Source organism: Alosa sapidissima, chromosome 2, assembly GCF_018492685.1.
Source record: "Alosa sapidissima isolate fAloSap1 chromosome 2, fAloSap1.pri, whole genome shotgun sequence".
Classification (NCBI taxonomy): Eukaryota; Metazoa; Chordata; class Actinopteri; order Clupeiformes; family Clupeidae; genus Alosa; species Alosa sapidissima.
In genome coordinates, this window is record NC_055958.1 from 5,317,405 (window position 1) to 5,343,552 (window position 26,148).

The window sequence follows — 26,148 nt, forward strand, 5'->3', positions numbered from 1 at the left end:
TTACCTTCGTCCACTTAACCTCTACATTATGTCTTGATAGTTCACACTCCATGGTAACCGCTGAGGCCTCTGGGAATCTTACATCCTCAAGCTTTTTCAGAAGAGTCACTGGAGTTTCTGAAATACACACACGGACAAACACACACACACAAACAAGTATGGAATGCTGCAGTGCTAAATATGAAATCATAACAGTACCCGAGACCTTTTTTGTAGGCTAGCTTGTGATATCTTGGTGACATGTTGTTATATATGTGTTATGGAATAGATTAATATCATTAAGGCCACACCACTGAATATGATAGCCTATATCTTACAGCGACATCTCGTCTCCTGTGTCCTCCCCCTCATGAATCCTTTGGAGCGGCTCCATCGTGACTGAATCTGCTCCATCACACTCTCTGCCAGAGCTCCTTGTATAGCAATCGCATAGTAATGATAGTATTTATACTATTGTCATCCATACTGACAGGTCCCTGACTCTGAGGGATAAGTGCTACTGAGTGACTTTACATAGCGGAGATTACCTTACACACTGGACTTATGCTTGTGAATACCTCAAAAGTTTCAGTAGCCTTAATCTGATCATGTGATGTCGAGGGTCTTTTTTTACATCGGTAACTTGAGGCATAGCAAGAGTGGTAGTTCGGCCGACGCGCCACCATGCCATTGTCCTGCCATCAGCGGCTGAAAACCAAGCCCTTTTCAGAGCTTACGTTATGGCTCGGCTCTCCTTTACCCCCCCCCCCCCCCCTTCCATAGCTGGCATTGGAATGTTATTTCCAATGTGTATCTTTTCAGTTGCTCCATGGGTGGGAGTCTCATGTAACTCTGGTGAGTGAGGGATTGAAACCCACCTCAGCACTGATGTTTACATTGACTGCTGTTTTTGTTGTCGTACACCAGTAAGAGAGTTGGCAGTAGATCATACTAACAGCTATGCATTGTAGTCTCATCACAAATGCCTATGTTTCCTATACAGACCTAGTTTAACAAAACACCATTTACCATGCTATTCCTTTCATTACAGGGCTGTAAGCATGGGGGCTGGCCAGGGCAGGGGCAGTTTTTCTCCTTTTTTACATTATGCTTTTAATGCTTTACATTATTCTATCATACTGTGGATAATTAATCCACAGTATAATAATAATAATGTATAATAATATTGTGGCCCAGTTTCAAAAGGCTTGCAATGGCCCTGTGCTTCACTATGTATCTATATTGACTATTTCAATAAATAAGTGTATGTTTATAGCATAGTCTTATACCTTTTGCACTAATCTAACCCCAGGTTTGTTTAGTTTGACGTGATTGCTTGAAAACATTTACCAGGATGTTGCTATTCTATATAACCTAAAAAGATTGTTGTCAGCAAAGTTTCCTCTTTATGGGTGCCCATGGTGACATTTACTCATAATTTGTTGACAAGTAAGTTATTAATAGATTACCAGTTATTAATAGCTTAACATAGCTACATAGCTTCTACTTCACCAGATGTCCATATGTCTCTGCTGGAAAAGTTAGAGGAACACACCCATTACACAGCCCACTGACTGCTAATTTAACTTTTGCTCTATGTTAGACGTGAGTCACTTTGTCATAATGGTTATAATGGTCATAATGGTTGTGTGTGTCTCTGTGTGTGTGTGTGTGTGTGTGTTACCTTTCACAGTTAATCTTGCTGACGATCTAGCATTCTCCGCGGAGAACGAGTAGGTGCCCGTGTCCTCTAGGGTGAGGTTGGAGATGGTGAGGCCGTGCACACGGCCCTTGCTGCTCATGCGCCAACGGCTGCTGGACTTCAGGCGGGTTCCCTCCTTCTGCCACACTGCCTCGACGTTGTTGTGGGACAGCTCCACCTCAAATGAGGCTGTCTCACGCTCAAAAGTCTGAATTTCACTCAGACCTTTGCGAATTTTTATTTTTCTCGCTGGGGAGTGGGTATGAATACAAAGTTTGGTCATGATATAAATTCATCATTGAATGTATATTTTCATAGAATGAAATGCAGTCACAGTTAAAAGGCAGGGGTATTACTGCCAAAGCTAGATGAGGCCCTAATATATTTAAGTCCAACATTATAGATGGGAAGTAAAAACAAAGCTAACAGTTTCTTTTTTCTGACATTTCAGACAGGCATTCCCAATAGAAAAGAGTGGTTTATTTTTGAGAGTTGGTGACACCACCAGAGATTCTCAAGGCCAGTGCATAAATTTAGCTGCAATGAGAAGATATCCAAATTCATCAGATGTGCCAACAGCCGTCATAGCAAACACTTTCCTCCAACTGATTGCTTTATCCCAACAGAAGCTTAACAACAATATACTAAACATCTTCAAAACACTGAATGCAATATTACGCATGTGTACAACTGATGTTATCTTATGTCTTTTAGACTTTAGAACATTACATTAGTCTATATATGTGTAAATTCAAGTTACAGTGAAGACTTTACCCCATTAGAGAGCATCAGTAAACTGACCATGACCTGAGTAACTTCTGAAATGGCGAAAAAAAACTACTTCAAATACTCATCTGATAATATCTACATTTTCACAGCCATGCAAAGGGGATTAAGAGGTTACCCAACAAGGACCCCATCTTAGCTGCAAGCTGGTTTTCATTTTGACATGCTTAATTGAATTATCCCTGCCTCTGATGTTATGTCAATTTAGAATTCTGCTCCCTGAGAATCAGTAGGTCGACTATCAGTCACCTGTTGGTGGTCGTCACAGTTGGAAAAGAAGTGTCGCAGAGGGAGCAAGCTCATATTACTCTGACTCAGATAATCAAGTGTGTTTGGGGGGGAAAAACAAAAAAACAAATGGCAGTAACAACGGGTCAAGTCGCGGGAGCGGCATCGCTGGACACCGGCAACCGGTAAACAAACAACAACAGCGCATAGTGATAAAGCAACTTGGCACAGGCGTACTCACGTTCCACGCTGAGGTTTGCCTGTGTGCGGTCGTGGAGCGTTTCACAGCTGTAAGTGCCGCGGTCAGAGAGGACGAGCTTGTGGATGATCAGGCTACGTTTCCTGTCAATTTGTTTCAGGGTGAACTTGGGCCCGACTTGTATGACTAGCCCGTGTCTCATCCACTGCACCTCGCCAGAGTCCAGGCTGACCTCCACCTCCAACGTGGCCTCCCCAAACTCCTCAGAAACGACATCCTCCATATTCTTGGTAAACACCACCTGTGCCTCTGAACACATGCAGCACAGAATATGTATATGTACATATGCACCATTGACAGTTAGGCATTATTACTCTACAACTAGTAGGCTAAATGGCTAACAACCGGCAGACTTGCCTTAGCCTACTGTACAAATATCAGTGACAGAGTAACACAGCTGCACTGATAACAGTTAGCTTGCTGTGATGTAGCCTACATGTTTATGGCAGTAATTATCATGTACATTAATATACATTAAAATGAAATGACATTTAATTATGAAGGACAAAACCATTAACCATGGAAATGCATTGTAGTACTTGATGTGCTCTTACAGTCGGGTCATTTCAGTGGTTTGTGTGTTACATAGTGGTACCACTTGTGTCTGTCAGTTAACAAAGGAATCCTAACTGGAGAAGCTGCTAAGCACAAGCCATCACAGGCACCTTTTCAACAATTCTGGCATGTCTGAGGGGGTCATTATTTATCTCAAATATGTTGACGTGGCATTAAAGAGCTACTCAGGCCTGCAAAGAACATGATGTGATGGCCTTTGCTTTCACCACAATATCAAGGGTAACAGGCAGGTTGGGTGGGGACATTCAGCACATACTTTTAACAGTAAAGCTGACTGCAAACCCAAACACGTACAGTAGGTGTGCAGTCATTATGCACACACGACGCAATTATAGTCGTATAACTTCAAAAACTGATTTTTTTTTTTTTACTTGAAGTTAAAGTTAGTAAAAGTATTTAAAAGTTAGTAGGATCACGGAAGCAATTACATGAGATGATAAACAGGCCTAAATTGTGTATTGATCAGTAGCAGCATTTTTCTGCCACAACAATTAGGCCAACATGGCTTATATTTACTCAGGTTGCTGACAGACATACTAGGCCAGCAGAGAAGACTTTGGTCAGTGTCTCAGTGACATTTCTTATAGATGACTTGGGGTTTTCCGACTATGTAATTCACCAGAGCCGGACAGTAACAGAGTACATTTACTTGAGTACAGTACTTGAGTACAATTTTGAGGGATCTGTACTTTACTCGAGTATAATTTTTGGGGAGTACTCATGACTTTACTCAAGTACATTTGAGAGGCAAATATTGTACTCTTTACTCCACTACATTTCTATCCATAACTGTGAGTACCCGTTACTACCTCGAAAAAAAAAATCTCGGAAACCCTCAATTTCTTGTTTCCCTCTCAAACGTGATTGGATTGTGCAGGCACCACTGATTGGGACAGCCTATCAGCAATCACCTTCAGCTTTTCGCCAAAGTCAACTCCATGGTCAGATTTAGATAAGAGACGAAACCATGGACGAAACAATGGATGAAGACGCAGCAGGTCCATTCCGGGAATGTGCCAACCCGTGGCCCCACCTCTCCAGACTATTTTAAATTTTCTGAACAAGTTAATGATAGTTTTCGCTTCAAGTGTTTCAATTACAAAATAGTATTTTGTATTTGAAATACGTATTTTAAATACATGTATTAGAAATACTGCCTATCCCTGGCAACATGGTAAAAAGATGAAAATGACTTGATTTCACTTTCAATTCATTTTACATTCTCCAAGGTATTAACATTAACATTTTTCATAACTCCATGTAGGACGTTTCTGTACATAAATGTAAGCACTGTGGCAGTAGTAATGCAATATTTTTAGAAAATGTAGGCTACTCTTGTACTCTTAATACTCAAGTACTTTTAAAAACAACTACTTCAGTACTTTACTTAAGTAGACATCTGACTGTTGTACTTTTACTTGTACTTGAGTAAAATTTAGCAAGGGGTATCTGTACTTTTACTCAAGTAATGAAGCTGTGTACTCTGTCCGCCTCTGTAATTCACATTAGCCACACAACATGCAACATGCAATCAGGGTGAAAGGCAGACATGGTAAAACACTGCACACAGCATTAGTGGCAACAAAAACAATTTGTATACCAACTTGTATAACAATTATTACGGAACCCTGGAGGGATCATTGCAAGATATTTTTTGGTGTATATCCAGAAAATGTGCGCTCATTTTACTAAGTTGTGTGCTCATTTTACTAAATCGGGCTCTCATTTTAATTTTTGTAAAATTAGCTGCTCACAATTCACTAAAACGTGCACATGATTTAGTAAATTGTGCGCACATTGTAGTAAAATGTGCAGACAATTTACTAAATTGAGGGCACAATCTAGTAAAATGAGACCACAAATTAGTAAAATGAGCACACAATTTACTAAAATGAGCGCACATTCTCACAATATACAAAAATATCTTGCAATGACACCTCACAGGCTCTGTAAATTATGCTTTGGGCCTATTAATAACAGTATTAGTCGCACAGTAGTGACTACTAGTAATATTTGTTACTAACTAAACACTTACCCTGTGCCCTGTAATTTTGGGACAAAAGTGCTTGCTTAACACCTAAACAGTAACATACTGTAATATTAAAGTAATGCATTTTCTGAATTTTTGGACACACTTAACGATTGTTTTGATTTTCATCTATGATGTTAACAAAATTAGTAAAGGTTTTAAGAAAAAAAAAAAGCTGTACCGCGCACCTTTCATCACAAGAGACGTTACCGCTGCAACAGTGCCAGTTCAGAGGTCATAGACATTTGTTCTTGTTAGATGATTTATTTTTTTCCGGGCATCACTCTTGCACATTATGTTCATAAAAATATATCAAATATTTGCAAATTAACACAGAAACACTGGCAACAGTTTTAAGTATTTTTTCCTTGGTCATTCATTTTTGGAAGGGGAGCTTGGCGTTTGGGTGGATTTTGTTGGGGGGGCACACGATGCTCATTGGAAGGGGGGCATTGCCCCCCCAATGCCCCCCCTTGGCGATGGGCCTGAAGGGGAACAGTATCACCAGATAAGTCCCTTACAGTTTGCAAAATATTATGTCAGCATTTAAACACAAGCTTTACCTTACTGTAGGACTTTTGTGAGCACACAAGGTTTCTATTGCATTAGTCTTAGATGCAAAAATATGTCAGGATCATGTTGCACTAAATGCATCAGGCAAAGTATGCATAGACAGTGAGAGTGGGTTTGACAGAATCTCACCTTGCACTCGAAGACTGGCCTTGGACACCACTCCTTCGGCTTCAGCAGTTACCCTGGAGGTGTCTCCGACCTGGCAGTTATGAATGTGAAGAGTGTGGGACAGGCCGCTGCTAGACATGGTGAACTTCTCGTCTGCAACAATGGGCTTGCCATTCATGCACCACTCGAGTTTAGCGTCCTCCGGCGACAGGACACATCTAAATGTGGCATCCTCTCCCTCCATGACAGTAATGTTGTGCAACTCAGCAATAAACTCAACAATGCGAGGCTCTGTGGATTGAACCAAAATAGAAAATGAAATGCTAATAAGCAATGCTAATGTATTTTTAAAAATACAACCCATCAAAACATGACCATTTTCTGACATCTTTTCAATTACTTTGCACTTCAACAGTTGCACATGTCCTCTCATCTTTGGATTCACAGGTGTAAACTCCAGCATCCTCCAATGTGACATTGTGTATGGTGAGGCTCCTCTCACAGCCATTGGCTCTGATTGTGAAGTGGTGGCTGGGGGTTATCTCTTGATTGTCCCTGAGCCACTGGACATCTCCTCTCGGCTTGTAGAGCTCACATCGCAAAACGAGGTCACTATCCTTTAGGCCGATTGCATTTTCCAGAGGCTTGGAAAATTTCACCTTTAGTTCTAATTTCAAAAGAGTTCCACAGTTCAGTGTTACTTTAGATTGATAAGAGAGAGTTAATCAGGCTCATATGTGGTGGGATCTGGGAAAACCCATCACATGGTTAAAATAAAAAAATCCTTGATTACTGCCCTGTTTCAGTCCTCATTTCATACTGCATGTTGCTAGGATGGTATCAGAATCTTAATTTGGTGAAATTTCCCAGATCCCATATACTGTATATGCATGCTATTGTTGCTCTAAACCTACCTTTGACAAGCACAGTGAAGTTCATCTCATCTGTGCTTGCATCACACACAAATCTACCACAGTCTGACTTCTTCACTGGGTCAATGACGAGGTAATGATTCTTTCCCTCAGTGCTAGTTTTGAAACGACTGCCCATGAGGGGCTCCTTGTCTTTCAACCAACGAACTTTGGCTCTCTCCTTATTCACCTTGGCACAAAGTGTAACCTTGTCATTCTCACTGGTGACAATCTTGTTCTCTTCTTCTGTATTGAGAAACTTTGTCGGTGGTTCTAAAAGACAGCAATGGAAACAAATTATGATCACAAAAATATAAACACATTACTGCAGTGGTGAGCCAGAAATTTACACTGTATCCTCTTCATTCAGTATTTATTAAATCACCGTTTCATTACCTTGGACTCTCACCAAGATTATCATTTTGTCATCCGCGGCATCGCACATGTATTCCCCCGCGTCTGAGAGTTCAAGGCACGTAAGGACAAGCTTCCTCACTGTCTCTCGACTTTCTATGTGTGTTCGCGAGTCTGGGTTCAATAACCTTCCATTGCAGTACCATTCAACCGGCGCATTAGACCGAGACACCTCACACTCCAATATCAGGTCATCTCCTGCTACCAGGCTATGATGTTCAGGGTGCTCTGAATTTCCTAGAATGGTCACTGGTGCCTCTGGACAATGAAACAACAGTCTGATTTTTGTCTTAACCCCACGTACAGAAAGACACTGATGTCGTAAGTGGGTGAATCCCTAACTGTCTACTTCATGAGGCCTTTTCAGGCTAAGAATAATGGAGTAAATACATTTCACAATGCCATTAAATGTCTGAATTAAGTTAAGATTGCACAAAATAACCATGGCTTACCTTCAACTGTAACAGAGAATTGAACCTTGTCATCCTTTGCATCACAGATGTACTCTCCAGCATCAGCAATCTCTGCGTTTAAGATGACCAAGGTTCGAAACGCTCCCTCAGCCTCACATGATAGGCGCTCACTCTCCACAACCCGCTCATTGTCCTTGTACCAGTCGACAGTTCCGTCAGAGCAAGACAACTCACACTTCAACACAATGTCATCAGGTGCGACTATGTGCCTTTCTGTCACTATCTCGTCTTTTCTCAGGATTTGAACAGGTGGCTCTGGAACCATCAGCGAAACAACAAGAAATGGATTAATATAATTTAATTAATGTAATTTAATTAATATAATATAATTTAATATAATTTAATTAATATAATTTAATTAATATAATTTTCTAATGCTGATCTGGCCATTAAAAGTAGCATTTTTGGAAATGTTACCTGTGACACTGACGTGGAAGTCCATGACATCGTCCTTTGCATCGCACATGTATTGGCCAGCATCCTCCAGGGTAGCAGACAGGATGGATAACTGGCGAATCAGACCATCTTCAAATATGGTGACCTTAGTGCTTTCTTCAATTTCCTCACCATTCTTTTTCCAGGTCACCTCAGCATTTGCTCTTGATACCTCACAGTCAAGCAAAATAGGGTCACCCACAAAGACGTCCACTCCACAAGCCATTTTTCTTGGACGGATAAACCTCACTGGGGGTTCTGTGTGAGGAAGAACAGGCAGAGCTTCTTACCATGTGTAAAAGTAAAATGATGCTAAAACAAAATAATCCGGAAAACTGACTAGTAGAGACTGACATTTCCAATTTCTCAAGTATGGTGTATTTCAATGTAATGTAGCATATATGTACCTGCAATGTTTACAAAGAAGGTGACTGAATCATCACCAGTATCGCAGACATATTCAGCAGAATCTTTAACAGTAGTCTCTGGGATGATAAGCCTCCTGTAGACTCCATCCACCTCCAGAATAAGATTATCGTTTTCCTCCACCTCAAGCCCATCCCGGTACCAGCGAACTACTGCATTAGCCCTGGAGATCTCACAACTTAGCACCATCCGCTCTGCAGTCTGCTGACAAAGTTCCATTTGGGACTGGCTTGGAGATATAATACGCACAGGTGGCTCTACAAGAGGAACATGGGAAGTGTTAACATGTAGTTTTCTGTTCAGGTTCAGAGCCAAATGAACTTGTATTTTTTTAGTAATCCTGAGAAGATACAGTGTATTGCCTTTTTATGTTATAATTACAATATCTACCGTGAGTGATATTTATTTTAAATACCTGTTATGTTCAGCTGGAAGAATATTCTGTCATCAGCTGTATCACAGACATATTCCCCAGAATCCTCTACACCACTGCGCAGAATCTTAAGTCGTCTGTATGGCCCTTCAGTCTTCAGTTTGATATTCTCACTTTCCTGCAACTTCTGGCCATCTTTGAACCAAGTCACAGAAGCATTGGGCCTGGAGAGTTCACAACTCAGCACTATCTCCTCTGGGACATGACGATCCAAGTGGACATCTTCTTTTGGGAACACAATTTTGACTGGTGGCTCTGTTAGAAAATAGTTTGTCAGTGAAATTTGATGGCACAATGTCCCTCCCTGTCTTTTATTCCTATATTTCAATTTGATCCATACCTCTTACGTTGACCTTAAACATTAAGACGCTGTCTCCTGCACGACAGGTATATGTTCCAGAGTCTGATAGCTGTGACGCCTGGATTGTAAGCTTGCGTACTGTGCCCTCTGTCTGCAGTGAGGAATTGTCATCAGGCTGCACCTCAACTCCATCCTTATACCACTGAGTCATGGCATCAGCCCTTGACACCTCACATGACAAGGTGAGACATTCTTGTTCCACAATGTTCTTGTGGAGATCTTCTTCGGGGACATAGACAAATGTCACTGGAGGTGCTGTGGAGAAGAATGATCTTGTTACACATCTGATTGAGTTCCACCATTTTCTGTGTGAGAGTGGGACAAGATTTGCGTTAAGTTAAGCATGCTTTAATTTTTTTGAGCACTGGCGATGACTGGTTGGATAACTCTGGAGAAATCAGTCTCCACTGTAGAAGCAAGAACAATGTGATAACTTGGTTAATGAAAGCCTTTTTGGTTTGTAGTGCAGTTAGAGTTGTGTAAATGGTCACATAACATTACATGCATTGATCCTCAAGTGGGGTTCTCTGAAGTGTAGCTAAAATGAAAAGCATATGTCTAATGGATGGCAACTAGAGATGAGAGAAAAAAACAAAACAAAAAAGGACAGATAGTTTTGATGAGCACTGAACAACTTGGAAAAGTGGAAAAGTTGTCCAGTATTAGGAAAATAAATAAATGGCTGACAAAAGTAGCAGAATGGATCTCTCAGAGGGTGGAAAGGAAGGCTTTCTTACGATGGAAATAGAATTAATAAGCTGCAACGATATGGTTAGTTTTGTGTGACAATTTTTTTTTTGGCAAAATTGTTGTATGTCACCTTTCACGTCCACATAAAATTCACTGATATCATCAGCTGTTTTACAAGTGTACAACCCAGAGCGGGTAAACTCGGCTGACTGGATAACCAGTGTCCTCGTGGTGTCATTTGACTGGATGTAAATTCCCGACTGAGGCAGAAGCGGCTCTCCGTCCTTGTACCACTGAACCAGGGCAGTAGGGTCTGTGATCTCACAATGGAGAACAATAGGACGGCCTGCTTCAATGGACTTGCTCTTCTCAACCTCTGGGGCAGCTGAGAACCTCACTGGCGAAGCTACAGGTGTTTCCATTCATTCAAAGAAATAATTTAATGATCACACTGAAGACAGTTTTTTTTCTACTGCAGTGTATCTTTCTTAAAAAAAAAACAAAAAAAAAACAGTTTAATAATGGCAAAATGGACCACCAATTATGTGTGATTAAAGATTTAGGAGTTCTATGTGTTAAATGAATCACTACTTAGATGTATAAAAATGGCTTGTTTTATACTGCTTTATATCATACCTGAGAAATATTAAGATGCTACCAAACCGGTCATGTGATGAAAAAAAGATGATCATTGTCAGATTCAAAATTTCACAGAGAAAGCAAAAGTAGAGATGATCTACAAACTCGATGCACTCTCTAAACACTAAGCATATGTCCTTAACTTGGTGTGGATAGTTTTGGTTAAATACAATTAGATGGTCAATTGTAAGTATTCATCAATTTTCAATCTTTTTAGGATTCTAATTTTTGAGTATGTTTACACAACTGTTACAGGTTAAACGTTTTAATTCTGGCAAACAGCATTTAGTGGATGAAGCATTATTTTGACACAATCAGTTAGTGGTTTTGAGGAAAAGTATATGCTCAAAATCACCTGCAACATCCACCTTGAATGCTATGCGATCATCCTCAGAGTGACAGGTGTATGCTCCCGAGTGACTCAACTCTGCTGATTGGATGATCAGAGTCCTGAAGGAGCCCTCTGATAGGATGTCAAGACAAGCTATTGGGAGGACTTGATTTCCATCCTTAAACCAGGAAACCTGGGCAGTGGGGTCTGAGAGCTCACACTGTAGCACAATGGGACATCCTGCTTCAACAAACTTGTTCCTTGCAACATCTGGAAGTGCTGAGAACCTCACAGGAACAGCTATGGGAGTTTTGGGGAAGGTTTAAAAGAAGGGTGTTGTGAAGATTTCAGTTATAGCACTAGAATTCCCAATAAAGGAAAATAAAAATGCCAAACAATTAATCTAAAAATCAAACATCAAATGCAAACAGATTATTGGCCAAGTGGAGGCACCAATCTGGAAAATAATTTGCAGAAAAGAAAATAAATTTGACAAAGGTTAGGACCTCACAGACTGAAAATCTGGGTGACAGTGTAGTGAAAGAATCACCTTGAACATCCACCTTGAATGAAACGGCATCATCAGCAACAGCACAGCTGTATTGCCCGGAGTCAGAAAGACTTGCTGATGCAACAATGAGTTTTCGCTCGTTTCCCTCTGTCTCCATAGTCACTCCATGTTTCCCAGACAACTGTTCTCCATCCTTATACCAGCTGACCTCAGCATTATGGTCTGAAATCCCACATTTGAGCACGATTGGCTGGCCTACTGTGACAGACTTGTTCCTCTCTACTTCTGGAAGTGGTATGAACCTTGGTGATGGAACTACACAGGGTTGATTTGCATAAAAAAGAACATTACTATGCTTTCTGAAAAAAAAAAGAAAAAAACTTTATGTACCACACATGAAAGACAAATCAGAAATTAAAACATTTGCATGTCACCTTTGACATCCACATTAAATCTGATGGCATCGTCTGCTGTCTTGCAGGTGTATATCCCTGTGTGGTGAACCTCAGCTGCTGGGACAGACAGCTTTCTCTTGGCCCCCTCAGACAGAGTCTCAATTTCACCTTGGGGTTCCAGTTCTCTACGATCTTTGTACCAGGTGACATGAGCAGCAGGATTTGATATCTCGCACTCGAGTTCAAAAGGGCAGCCTGCTTCAATGCACCGGTTCTGCTTATCTTCAGGTATGGCACAAAACTTCACTGGTGGAGCTATGGATATTTTTAAATGTAATGGGACACTAGTCAAAAAGTGAAATATTTTAAAATCATTCATGCCATAGGGTATAGCAGTATTCGGCGAGTGTACAGGCTGAGGGAGTCACTGTTGCCATAAATGACAGACACTGTAATATTTAAACTGATGATATACTGAAGACATGAAATACACAATGGACAGACTATTAACACATAAGAGAGAGTATAAAAGTATATTTAAGTATGCTATCATGGTAATCACCTTGTAATACTGAAGTAATTAGACTTGGAGACGTCAACACAAAATAAACTCATATCGGCTAAAACTATGAAACAGAAGGCATGTATCCAAGATCAGAGAGCGCAAGATATAAGGATTGCACATTTCCGAAGCAAAAGACAAGAACACATTTAAAACAAAGACAACACAAGGGCATCAGTCTGGGAAGAGTAAGTCATTACTGGGAATACAACTGGGAATGTTTTGCTAGTATATTATTGTACAGTGAATGTCCATTTGTGTCAAGTAGAGTGTGACTTTGCAGTCATGTTAAGTGGCAAGTCTTCCGTTTTCTGAAGAACTACATTCAAGATTAAGAGGATTAAAAGATTACGTTAGGTCACATGTATGCCATATTCATGCACATACTTTAATGAACAAGATAAGACAGCTACAGACAACAAGCCTTTGTGGATTTCAATGACAACACATTTAAAGACAGACAGACAGATACTACAGCTTTTAGATTAGATTCAACCCAAACATTAATAATGAAAATCATAATGATAATATTTATCATTTAGGAATTACACCACTATTGTGGTATTAATACTGATCTTTTGGGGGTGAGACCCTGAATTTAAATGTAGTTTACTTAGGAGATGTCATGTCTTTGCACGCCAGCTAAACCAAACTAAGGAGTGGGGATTCTGGGGAATGCTCCATAACATTAGTTAGTCATTACTACAGTGCGCAGGTGGTTAGTGTTAGTTAAGAGGGAGTTTACTACCATTCTGTGGGTCTGTTTGGAATCACCTTTTATGTCCACGGCAAACTGGAGTGCCGTGTCCTTAGTCTCACAAGTGTACACTCCACCGTGACATGGCCCTGCTGCATGGACAACAAGAGTTCTGAGAGTGCCCTCCGATAAGATGGCATTGCCACTTTGCGGGTGGAGTCTCACTCCGTCTTTGTACCAGCAGACTTCAGTGGTGGGGTCTGAGATTTCACATCGCAGGACAATAGGGCTGCCTGCCTCAATGGATTTGTTCTTCTCCGCTTCGGGAATGGCGGAAAATATCGGTGGAGGAGCTGAGGGGTTTAATTAAACACCAATTTCAAAATTCAAACAAGTAGTTTAAAAAATTGTGTTTATAAGTAATTGATAGATTTGAAAGTACTGTATATTTTGTCAATTATTTATTTTGGGAAAGTTATAATATCAGGATTGTCATTTTATAATCAAGTACGGTAATAAGCATGTCATGATCTGATCGGAACTGTTCTTCAGATTTAAATGTCAGGTTATTGATTTTTGTGCTTTGGTGATAAAATTTGTATTTTATGGCTTAGAGCTAATACACTGTAGTCTGCAGAAAGGAAATAAACAGGTGTAATAGTATTCAGCAGACACTATCAACATGAAACATTTAGTAAGTCTGGTAACTCAGCAGTTTTAAACATAGCATGAGTTTATATTATAATAATGTATGTTGAAGTTGATTTAATGGTTACGCTTCGGCTGTTTTTTTTCTGTATCGAGTTAACAGACATTGCAACTATTTATCTTTTCTAAATTAATCATTAAATTGAGTGATCTAGTTTTAAATCACCTTTGACATCCACCTTATATAAAATGATATCATCCACAGTCTTGCAGCTATATACTCCAGTGTGAGACTGCTGTGGTGATGGAGTAATGAGTCTCCTAGTGGGGGTCTCTGATTGGATAATTAATCCATTTTCAGGATGGAGCTCAGTGCCATCCTTGTACCAAAAGACTGGAGAACTGGGGTCTGAGACCTCACACTGTAGTTGAACTGGGCAGCCAGCATCAGTGGATTTGTTCCTCTCAATCTCTGGGACAGCTGCAATTGTCACTTGTGTGTCTACAAGTGTTTGAGTGTTTGGAAGAGATTGAAATTAGCATCACCAAACAACTACAGTTTGATTTGCATGCGAATATATGTTTTAGCTGCTATATATAGGCAACAAAACAAAGAGACTAGAAGTTGTTAGTGGCTTTTTTACGCAGGGGAAACAAATTAATTTGTTACAACAGACAAAAAGCCTTGAGTCACCTTTTACGTCTTCATGAGACTGTTCTGTGCGCTCCGGGGTCTCACAGACGACCTCCTCTCTATGAAACACCATAGATGGTACGACCACCATTTCCTCCACCGTGCCAAGTGATTGCATTTCCACCGTATCTTGCTGGAGAACATCTGGTTCATCACGTAATTCATCTCGGCACAAGACCACCTCGGCAGTAGGGCGTCCAGTGTCATTATCCTCTACTACAGAATTTTCTGCTTCATTGGATATCTGTCTCTCCACTTCAGAAGGTGTGGTATTTTCCATTGAGGGAGCTGAGGATATTTCAAGTTATATAAACAGACTTGTGTTACTGTCACTAAATATGAAATAGGATTTGAAGGATCCGTGCGATGAGATTTTTGACTAGAGATTAATTATGGCGTCAAGAATTAATTTGATGTAATCACGCAATGTTGTCACTGGATGTTTACAAGTTTAAGATGACTGTGGTTTTGACTCAAATGTCTAATGTACACTTTAGTTAAACGATGAAAGTACTTCTCAGTGCATACAATTAATCTATTTCACTAAAACACAATAACTTTTCCATTATTTTGATTAAAATTTTTAATTCCTACGATTAAGAATGAGTTAGAGTTGTTAAATGAAAGGACTGCAGATCAATCATTCCTACAATTTGGGCTCACATCATTGCCACTTTGTGGTTGAGCTAACTATTTAAATCACCTTCAACATCCACCTTAAATGTTTTGACATCGTCATCCTCATGACGGTGTTTCAAGGGCCATAGCTCTTCTGATTGGCCTGTGTATGTTTGTATAGTTGTTGCATTGGTTGGTGATTGTTGAGCTTCTTCATCTATGCACCCATCAGCAGGGCTGGTGGCTGGATGTGACATCTCATAGTCAACATTTTGTAGACTTCTCTCTTCATTAGACTTGTACTTCTCAACTTCACGTATGACTGCAAATCTCATAGGTCCAGCTAGGCGTTATTTTCATATATACAAAGAGGTTTTCAGTATCTCTGAAGTGGTTTTCACAAAGTATTTTATAAGAGACTCATGGAGATATGGAAAAGAATGGGAGTTTAAGAGAAGCGACCGTGTGAGAGCTGGTCTGACAACAGATTAAACACAGGTTATGAGACAGTCATCAAGAATGTGGGTCAGTCACATTAAATCACATTCATTCAGCCTGCCACTCACCAGTTGGCTTCATTTACTGATTCATCCATCCATCCATTCTTTCTTTCAAACACTAAGAAATCTAGAATTATAGTAGTTGTGATGCGGAGGAATGGTGCTCAGATAGCATGGGAGCAAGAAGGTATGCCTCAAGCAAGGTCCTACATTGCCTACAAGCTCGGATGAATTCATGGTTGAGAGCCAGTTAAGAATGAAGATTTACGTGTTTGCAGACTGGACATGAGGGTTAGTTTGGAAGACTTCAGGATTCTACAGACCAACCGATGTTGGATCACAAGACAACTTAGCGATAGATTAGTCTTTTGGGCTTTCTTTCTCAGGGATGGGAATAACCAAGATGCATTTATGGCATATGAGGGTCAGCATCTTCAGGGAAGACCAGAGTAGCACAAACACCTTTGGAGGTTAGTAGCAGAAAGACATGGGGTTAAGTGTGCTTAGGTTGAAGTAGCGTTTGATCACCTTTCCTTTCCACAGTGCACGGGATAGAGTCATCAGAAATCTCACTGAGCAGATCAGAGTGAGTAGGCTCTGCTGTTTGGACAAAGCCACAGAGAAAACAATAAGCTGACGATTCACCTCAACTAGGGTAATGCTCCTGTATTCTGAATTGAATGTGTACTGTACAGTAGTGACACACACCACCTTTGATGTCCACATTAATTTGGAAGGCATCGTTTGCCGTGACACTGTTGCATATCCCTGTCTGGGATAGCTCAGCCATGTGAAGGTTTGTCACTTTTCTCACGGCATTTTCGGGCTGAATCATAGTTCCAGCTTCATGCAGCAGCTCAGTTCCAACTCTGTTCCAACAGACCTGAGCTGTGGATTCAGAGTTCTCCCATGGGAGCACAGTGGTTACACCAGGGTCAATGCTCTCAATCTTCTCAACTTCGGGAGCCACTTCAAATTTCACAGGCGGTGCTACAGGTGATCATTCATTCAGCAGTCAAGGGGCAAAAAAATAATTACTGATACGGTCGATTTATAAGCAAAACTGAAAAAAGAGACATATCCAGCCATAAACAGAACAACCATATGCATATACTGTACTACAGAAAAGTAGCTCCACTAACTACTTGTGTAGAGTCCCAAAGCTACAGGCAGCTCACACATTGTTGGACTCATAGTCAAAAAAGCTACAGAGCACACACATGGTTAGTCTATATAAAAATGATTTCAAGCAAAGATATCAAAAATCACCTTGATCTTGTACATCTAACTGGATGACACCATCCTCTTTCACATAGTCGTACTTTCCCGAGCCAGTGGGTTGTCTCGAGTGGACAACCACGGTTCTTGAACCCTCCGGTTTGATTTGAGGTTCCGTTTTTGAGATGAGCTCTACTTCGTCCTTGTGCCAGCACACCATGGCAATAGGGTCTGAGATCTCACAGTCTATACCAGCTGAGAGGCCTTCATCAGGAAATTCACATTTTACAGCCTTCGGCAAGGCTGAGAGCTTCACTGGTTGAGCTGAGGATAATTCTTGGCATAATATTGGAATATAACAGTTGGGTTATACTTCTAAGTCCATTTACAGATTACCCAGACTGACTTTTCTGTGACATCTCAGACCATTTGCCCGAAAAGCAAGTTAAATCAAGTAGTGCAAAACAGGTAACAATTTTACGTTTTAAGTGCCCACACGTTGAGATGCAGACATAAGAGCCATAATCATCAACAACAGCACTAGAGACAAAAGACGACACAAAAAGCTGCCACAGGTTAGTTGCGTCTGGTTTGCCAAAGTGCACAGAGGTTACTTGTATGAACAAGTGTCTTAAAAAGCCACAAATCACCTTTGATCTCCACAGTGAAGTGGACAGAGTCGTCCGATGTCTTACAGCTGTACTTTCCAGCATGGCACATCTCTGCCGACAGTACTGCCAGCCTTCTCATGGTGCCATCCGCCTGAGCATCCAGTCCCATCTCGGGAAGAAGCTCTTTGCCGTCCTTATACCAACAGACTGTACCAGAGGGTTCTGACAGTTCGCATTGCAGTTGAAAAGGGCAGCCTGCTTCAACGCATTTGCTCTTCTCGTCTTCAGACACAGCAGCGAACCTCAGTGGCTTAGCTATGGGGTGGTGATCCATGACAGAACCAATAAGAGTCAAAGCATAAGGATTTAGATACACTGGTCTGAGACATGACACACTGATTCTGAAAGAGAGAAAACTAAACCAAAATTCAAATGAACTGTGACTGTAGCCACCTGTAGCAACAATAGCAAATTAAAGCATATAAAGTACACGGAGACTGAGACACTGATAAAAAATAATAGAACAAGAGTACATTCAAACAAATCTGACACATACAAAGCAGTAGTCATTAGCGGTGTTAGTGAGATGACACAACGTTAATCCATATTACAGCAAACAACAAAGATGAGAGTATCACCTCTGATTTCCACATGAAATTCGATGGCATCATCCTTGGTTGCACAACTGTACATGCCAGAGTCAGACAGTTCGGTGGACTCGATATGCAATGTCCTTAAGCTGTCCTTAGATTGGAATTCTAGTCCAGATTTTACACTGAGCTGCGTTCCATCCTTATGCCAAAGGACGTTGCCAGTGGGGTCGGATACCTCACACTGCAGCATGAAGGAGCAGCCTGCCTCAATGCTCTTTCTTCTCTCAGCCTCAGGGATAGCTGAGAACCTCACTGGAGGAGCTACAGATATTTTAAAGTGTATTAAGATGGTTTAACTTACAGTCATTTTTTACAGTGATAATCTAATTGCAATGTTTGTTACCAATTGCAAAATGGTAGTTGGCAATGTTAATTTGTGCAAAATTTGCACAAAAAACATAAAATAAAAAATAAATCTATTACAATGAACAATTATACCACTGCATTGACTTCCTTTATGTTAGACCAAGATTATGGCATTTTCAGATTCCCTGCAATTGCAGGGGATCCCTGCTGCCAGCATTCCAGACCACTGCTGTTAGTTGCTTTGCTAGATATATTTAAGTTAATTCTAAGGGCCAACATAAAAGAGTCACCTTTGACATCCACATTGAACTGGACAGCATCGCCTTTTGCCTTGCAGCTGTATATCCCAGAATGGCAAAACTCAGCCGACTGGACAACAAGTGTTCTCTTATTGCCATCTGTCTGGATGCTTAGACCACTTTGCTGTTGGAGCTTTGTTCCATCTTTGTACCAGTAGACCTGGGCAGTGGGATCTGAGAGCTCACACTGTAGCACAATGGGTCGTCCAACTTCAATGGATTTGCTTCTCTCAGAATCAGGAAGCAGTGAGAACCTTGCAGGTGGGGCTACAGGTGTTTTCATTGATGGATATGAGTAAAATATATATGAGGGTAAGAATATATATATATATATATATATATATATATATATATATATATATATATATATATATATATATATATATATATAAGTGTATAATCTCTTCACTCTGTTCACTAATATACTATACATTTACTTCTCAGGAAGTGATTTATTTTGTACACAACTGAGATCATGGTTTGAGGGCTCAACAATGCATGAGGATGTTAGTAGTTTATGTTAGGAGACATAAATACCATCACTCACCCTCTACTTCCACATTAAATCTTATGACATCATCGATGGCATCACAGCTGTACACCCCTGAGTGAGAGAACTCTGCTGACTGGATGACAATCCTCCTCATGGTTCCTTCTGATTGGATGGCGAGACCCTCGCCTGAATGCAATTCGACACCATTCTTGTACCAGTGGACTGGGGCCTCAGGGTCGGACAACTCGCAATAGAGCACTATTGGGTTTCCTACTTCAACAAACTTGTTTCTGTCCATCTCTGACAGGGTTGTAAATTTTACAAGTGGAGCTGGAGCAAGCACAAATAAGAATGATTTATGATAAGTGGCAAGCTCACTTGGAATACAACGCTTGTTTATGTTGACCTGCATTTCGTGAAACTTTATTTTTGAGTAAATCTATATGATTACCTTGGATATAGAGCGCAGCTGAATCTCTAATTCCATAGGCAATGAATGTGATTTCAGCGCCATTATCCATGTCTCGTACCCCACGTATCCGCAGGGTCTGATGGGTACGTGTGCGCCGCATGGAGAATCGATCATCCTCCTGCAGTTGGGTACCATTTAAGAACCATGTGCCAATGACAGAGGCAGACAGCTCAATAGTGAAGCAGGCATCCTGGCCCTCTGGAACTAGAGCGTCCTGAAGTGGTGCTTGTATTCTTGCCACGGGAACTGAAAGAAACAGGCATGTATGAGAATCTTATTTTCAGCTTTTCCCCCACACATTTGATTTATTTGTTTGTCTGTTTGCTTGGTTGGGCTTGCAGTCATGTTTTACATCACGTGATTTACTGTGTCTATTTTTGGACCACGTTGACATGTGAATTACCCAGATGAACAGCGCGAGGGAACTCAACGTTGCCACTCCTCCCATACTTGTTGACGCTGCAAATGCGGAATCGGTAGTCTGCCTCGCATGGCACGCTATCGCCCAGGATCTCCACTGAAGTGGCTGAGTCAGTGGTTAGACACTGTAGCCACTCCTGGGAGCCTACCTCCTGTCTCTCCAGAACGTATCCCGAGGGGGGGTTCTTCCGAGAGTCGGGGGCGGGAACCCAGGAGAGGAGTGCTGCGTTCGCACGCTCTGTGTTTATCTGTACCCCCACTGGACAACTAGGGGGGCAGTGCCTCACCGCTAAAAGATGGGGACAGAGAAACAGAAGTGAGGTTTTATCAGTATTAGGCACATTTTACAAACAGATCTCGTAACAATTAAAGTGTAAGTTCAGTGTAAATTGACCCATAGCCCTGTTGTATAAGCTCACCACATGGAGCCCATCGGAAAAAGAATGAGACAATTTGGGACAACGTAGGCCAAGTTATGGATAGGCAGCTTAAAGCAGACTCATTGGGGCATTAAAACTGAAACTGAAAGTAGCTCCCCATTGCCCCATGGGTCTGCTTTAAAGGGGAACTTGGCAACTATTTCAACGTAATAAACCCGTTTAGAAATCATTTGGATGGTTAAATGACCTGTTCCGGTGAAAATGGTGACTTTTCCCGCTGCCCCTAGCGTGCCCAGGCGGAAAACCAACCTTGCAACATTGAGACTACCGTCCCGGAAAGAGAAGTGAGAAACAAGAAACTCGTTTTAAATCGTGTTTCTTACCTTGTAACATCCACATTGTCTACCGAACTTATGCTAACCGTTTTGCTAGCTTGTAAACAAATCCATGTGCTTTATCATTACCTTTTTCCACAGTTTGAAATAGCATAATGCACAATTTCTCCAGCAGAGGGGGAAATCCTGCCAAGTTTCCCTTTAAGCTGCTTGGCTACGTAGTCCCACATTGTCTCATTCTTTTTCCTATGGGCTGCATGTGATGAGCTTGAACAACCGGACTATGGGTCAATTTACACTGAACTTACTCTTTAAGTCATCTAGATTGATAGATTCTAGCATCTGAGTACTAAAGCCTGGCAGTATCAACATAGAGGACCACAAGATTAAAAAATCTTTAAGAACAAACCTTTCACCCGTAGCTGAGATGAAGTCTTTGATCTGCCCACGTAAAATATCACTAGACCAGAATCTTGTGGTGTGGTATTGACAAATACCAAAATATGAGTTCTGCCGAAAGACTTCAGAATGGTTTGATGAGTTTCCCTCAGCTCTACCCCGTCCTTATACCAGTGGATGTCCATCTCTTCCTCCTCCACCTCCACACAGAAGGCGGCATTTTCTCCCTCTAGAACATCCACTTTTCTGGGAAGTTTTCTGACAATTGTACCTTGCAGGACCAAAGAGATAAATTATTAGAAAGAATCCATAAAATGGAGATAAAAATACACAAAAAAATGGGAAAAATGAAACTTTGAATACTTCTCCAGCAACAACACAAATACTTTTGCCACACAGTCAGACAGTTGGTTAACGTAAATGTTAATTGCGAAGATACAACAGAAAGAGAAGGCATTGCTTGTATCTGACAGGCTCATTGTTGGTTGCTAGCTAACTTAACCTACCTTGGACGATTCACTTGAGCAAATTGTTCGGTAATCTATGCAAGAACACACACATACATAACATACTGTTATGTATTTACATTTGTTAAGGGTATGTCTACAAGAGTGTGAGAGCTTTAACATACATGTGTTGAAACGATGAAATAATGTTGTGTGATCTCTGAGTTAGCAAACAGGTTTAGCCTATAGCTATTTGCCAGTTAGCTACTGGCGCAGACCATTTTAGAAGATAATTTATTTGAGTCATTGGGTCTCAAGCCAGTGAGTGCAGAATAATTTGGCAAAGCTGAAGAAGTGTTTGTCCTATTAGATTTGTTGCATTTGACCACTTGATTTACCCATTAACTTAGTTATAGACTAAGATTGACTGCAGGTGGAAACATGATCAAAAATGAAAGCCAACAGGGCTACTCTTTTTCAGGAACAGGAAAAGGATAACTCAGTTAACACTAGAGATTAAATCCACCCTGTAGAAATAAAGAAAATGAAGGGAATCTGAAAGGTTATGTCAGGACAAACAAACCAGAGCCAGAACCAGAAAAATCAAAAGCATTTACCTTTGACAGCTACTTCAGCAATGCTTCTCCCACCGTCTGGCATTTCACAGAGATAGATGCCGTCGTCATCGACCCCGATGTCACGGATTGTGAGCCTGCGCTTTGTCCCCCACTCCTCCATCCCATATTTGGCTCCTGGCTGTAGCCTCCTGTCCTCCAGGTACCATGTGATAGGAACAGAGTCCTCTGGCACCTCACACTCGAGAATGGCCAGGTCTCGCTCCCAGACTTGCAGATCACAGAGCGGCTGCTTGAACCTCACAGGTGGCTCTAGCAATGTTGATGAAAAGGAGATAGATTCACAAGGCTATTTCTAGGCAATGAGGCATTGTATCACTGATGGCCACATGTTAGGAAAGGTCTCAGACAGCTCTGATAAATGAAGTTGAACTAATAGATATAGAAAGCTACTTGTGAATAGGCTACGTGATTTTATTCAGCTGTAGGCCTACATGAAGATTAGTATAAATGTAGCTTTATTGCGTTCTATCTATATAAAATAAGAAAGATAAAGTGAAATATTTAAACCATGTTCATGACTTCCTTGCCAGCCAGTAATTGCTCCAATTTGCATAGCTGAAATTCAGCTCATACGGCAGTAAATACCAGTGAAGCAAACACGATAGATAGAATCAAGAGACAAGTGGCATCATTTAAGTAAGTCATGGAAAGATCATTAACACGGTGAGGTGTTGGATTGAAAATAAACTGTTTGTAACTGATACCATCAGACAGTACCAGACAGTTGTAAACCAAAGAATCTCAACTGCACATAGTAGCCACTATGTATTTAGCTGACTGTGTAGCTATTTCTTCAGCTCATATGTGGGAAAGCCATGGCTATCGAACAACCATGTAATCTACTTTATATACACACTGATTCTGTAGTCCCTAAATACGCAATAGAATCAGAAACAACTGAACCATGTTTGGGATTGTTATTTATGTGCATGAAATGCAATTATATTAACTCAGATCCCATAGAAGTTACATATTTTGGGTGCTCCCTAGCTTTGATGCAATGTTGCATGCAAGTGTTCAGCTTTGACTGTTCTGCGGACCATGTGAGAAATGTGATCCCACCTCCAGAGATTTCTATCACATGCGTGGCCCCTAGACCTTTCAGAACCTAAGTGACTTTGCAGACATGGGAGTGGGTGGAATCCACTTCATGTCAATGAGCCTTGCCTGTTCAAGTCATTTTAAAACTCCCCGGGTGCACTTTACACAATTAAGTCATCTCATTAAGACCACTGTAGATTACTAATTGGCATGTTTGGCACACCATGCTCTGAATAATTGGCAAATCACAGAGGCCATGCATTTTCTGGATCTTGATGGGATTATGGTAGGGCTTGAACAGTCCCTTTAATGTTGCCGCAGGCATTAAAGGAAGAAAAAGGCCACATACAGGCTCTCTATTAAGTGCCTATGGTATTGATGTAATTGTAAAGGAGTGGTGAAACGTTTGTGAATATTCCTGTGCATTTGAGTGTTTGTGAATATATATTAAATGCACAGGAAAATGTATAATATTTACATCATATGTTAGAATTACACACGGCATCATAGAATCGTTGTCTTAAATAATATAAGTATATAGTATATATACTCTTTTGATCCCATGAGGGAAATTTGGTCTCTGCATTTATCCCAATCCGTGAATTAGTGAAACACACACAGCACACAGTGTACACACAGTGAGGTGAAGCACACACTAATCCCAGCGCAGTGAGCTGCCTGCATCAACAGCAGCGCTCGGGGAGCAGTGAGGAGTTAGGTGCCTTTCTCAAGGGCACTTCAGCCGTGCCTAATGGTCGGGGTTCTAACCGGCAACCCTCCGGTTACAGGTCCGAAGTGCTAACCAGTAGGCCACGGCTGCCCCTCAAAAAATATTTGCAAAGAAACCTACAATACATTTTTAATACAAATGCTATTACAGCATAAATTTGCTGTAGATATTCGATATTATGCTATTCTATAGAATTTCATTATCAACATTTTAAAATAGTTATATCCTAGTACCGAGCATTGATATTACATCTAAGTTCAGCTCATTATTAAGAACCTATTAAAAATGGACAAATATATTGTAATGTCCTTACCTTTCACAGATAGATGTACAGCGCTAAGAGTTTGTCCTGCAGAGTTTGATGCAGCACACACATATACTCCATTGTCTTGTTGTTTACAGTAGAGTACTTTCAGAGTGAAGTAGCCCTCTCTGTCTTCGTATAATAGATAGCGACGTCCAGACAAGATAAGTCTGCCATCTTTTCTCCATATTATTTCAGGTTTAGGTTTCCCTGTCACATAACAACGAAACTTAGCATGTTTTCCCTCAGTCACTGCAAACATTTTTACTTTGGTCGAGTTTGGCAGAGGGTCGTCCTTTAGACGTGACGTGACCTGCCTCCCACTCCTCTGTTTTCCCTGATGGCCCTTCCAGTGTCCGTTTGTGTAACCATTTCTGTTTCCATCATCGTCGTGGCCCGGGCCAGCGTCCACCAGCAGCACAGCTCCGGCCAGACCCTCCCCAAACTCATTCCTGGCCTTGCACGTGTACACACCTCCGTCAGGCGCCCGGGTTTTAAAGATCTTAAGCTGAAACCATCCCCCTTCTTGGTACCCTACGCTGAAATGGGTGCTCTCGAAGATCTCGTTCAGCTTCCTGCCGTCTTTCTCCCAGACGACCTCAGGACGGGGGTTGCCCCACAGCTTGCAAGAAAACACTGCGTCCTCACCCCTGGCGACACGTGTGGAAAGTGGCTTGATGAGGAAACGAGGCTTGTTCTCTTCCCTCAGTTCCAACTCCTGAGCCTCTCCCTCCACTTTCAGAGTCGCCGCTGCATACGTTTCCCCAATGCAGTTCTTGGCCTTGCATATGTACTGCCCACTGTCCTCTGAGTTTACTCCAGTAATAATGAGGTTGTACACATTGCCGTCCTCAAACACACGGTAACGTCCCTCCGCGTGGATCTGCTCATTGTTTCTCTCCCATATGACCGCTGGCCGAGGGTCCCCACCAATCTGGCACTTCAGGACACCGTCTGTGCCTGTTTGCACCACCACAGGGCGAGGGTAGGCCAGAAAGCGGGGCGCACCTCCGAACACGTCCATCTCTGCTCCTTAGCTCACCCCCACTGGCATGCAGCTCTCTGTGTCGCACAATCGGCTCAGCCGTCTACCTGTGGGTTGAATAGATATCTGAAAGAGAGGAAAATGATCTCTAATTATTATTTACCCAGGAGGCACATAAAAGATAGAAGCTAAATTAAACCAAGCCAAATCAACTTCTAAATACAACTGGAGTTGTACCAAGGTGCTGTACAGTCAAGACAGATAGATTGAGAATTAATTTAGACTTGAATGAAAGGAAAATAAAATAATAAACTTTCTAAACAAATAAGAATTAAAAGTACAAATAATAAAAAATAACTAAACAAAAAAACAGAATAACTCAATTAAAAGTGATGTGGTAAAGAAGGGTAAAAATACAAAAAAAAGAAATACAATGAAAG

General features: G+C 41.2%; 1 protein-coding gene across 5 annotated transcripts in view; it reads right to left on the bottom strand.

Moving 5' to 3' along the window:
- obsl1b (obscurin like cytoskeletal adaptor 1b) overlaps positions 1-26,148 on the bottom strand; it is a 35,028-nt gene that overhangs the window by 4,251 nt on the left and 4,629 nt on the right. The window contains exons 2-33 of one of the 5 annotated variants that reach the window (XM_042084455.1): positions 24,733-25,834; positions 22,628-22,897; positions 21,575-21,835; positions 20,434-20,739; positions 20,010-20,276; positions 19,613-19,888; positions 19,057-19,332; positions 18,446-18,721; positions 17,847-18,122; positions 17,248-17,532; positions 16,687-16,968; positions 16,507-16,578; positions 15,564-15,821; positions 14,861-15,148; positions 14,393-14,668; positions 13,596-13,871; positions 12,299-12,574; positions 11,904-12,179; positions 11,378-11,653; positions 10,514-10,789; positions 9,673-9,948; positions 9,315-9,587; positions 8,881-9,156; positions 8,456-8,731; positions 8,018-8,293; positions 7,548-7,823; positions 7,155-7,424; positions 6,641-6,907; positions 6,262-6,531; positions 2,937-3,203; positions 1,664-1,930; positions 5-117 (exon numbers count right to left, since the gene is read on the bottom strand). In XM_042084455.1, the coding sequence (XP_041940389.1) occupies positions 5-117; positions 1,664-1,930; positions 2,937-3,203; positions 6,262-6,531; positions 6,641-6,907; positions 7,155-7,424; positions 7,548-7,823; positions 8,018-8,293; positions 8,456-8,731; positions 8,881-9,156; positions 9,315-9,587; positions 9,673-9,948; positions 10,514-10,789; positions 11,378-11,653; positions 11,904-12,179; positions 12,299-12,574; positions 13,596-13,871; positions 14,393-14,668; positions 14,861-15,148; positions 15,564-15,821; positions 16,507-16,578; positions 16,687-16,968; positions 17,248-17,532; positions 17,847-18,122; positions 18,446-18,721; positions 19,057-19,332; positions 19,613-19,888; positions 20,010-20,276; positions 20,434-20,739; positions 21,575-21,835; positions 22,628-22,897; positions 24,733-25,747 (9,171 nt within the window). In that variant the 5' untranslated portion in view covers positions 25,748-25,834. The remainder of the gene's footprint in view (positions 1-4; positions 118-1,663; positions 1,931-2,936; positions 3,204-6,261; positions 6,532-6,640; positions 6,908-7,154; positions 7,425-7,547; positions 7,824-8,017; positions 8,294-8,455; positions 8,732-8,880; positions 9,157-9,314; positions 9,588-9,672; positions 9,949-10,513; positions 10,790-11,377; positions 11,654-11,903; positions 12,180-12,298; positions 12,575-13,595; positions 13,872-14,392; positions 14,669-14,860; positions 15,149-15,563; positions 15,822-16,506; positions 16,579-16,686; positions 16,969-17,247; positions 17,533-17,846; positions 18,123-18,445; positions 18,722-19,056; positions 19,333-19,612; positions 19,889-20,009; positions 20,277-20,433; positions 20,740-21,574; positions 21,836-22,627; positions 22,898-24,732; positions 25,835-26,148) is intronic. The other 4 variants (XM_042084458.1, XM_042084457.1, XM_042084459.1 and 1 more) reach the window with 4 other exon arrangements.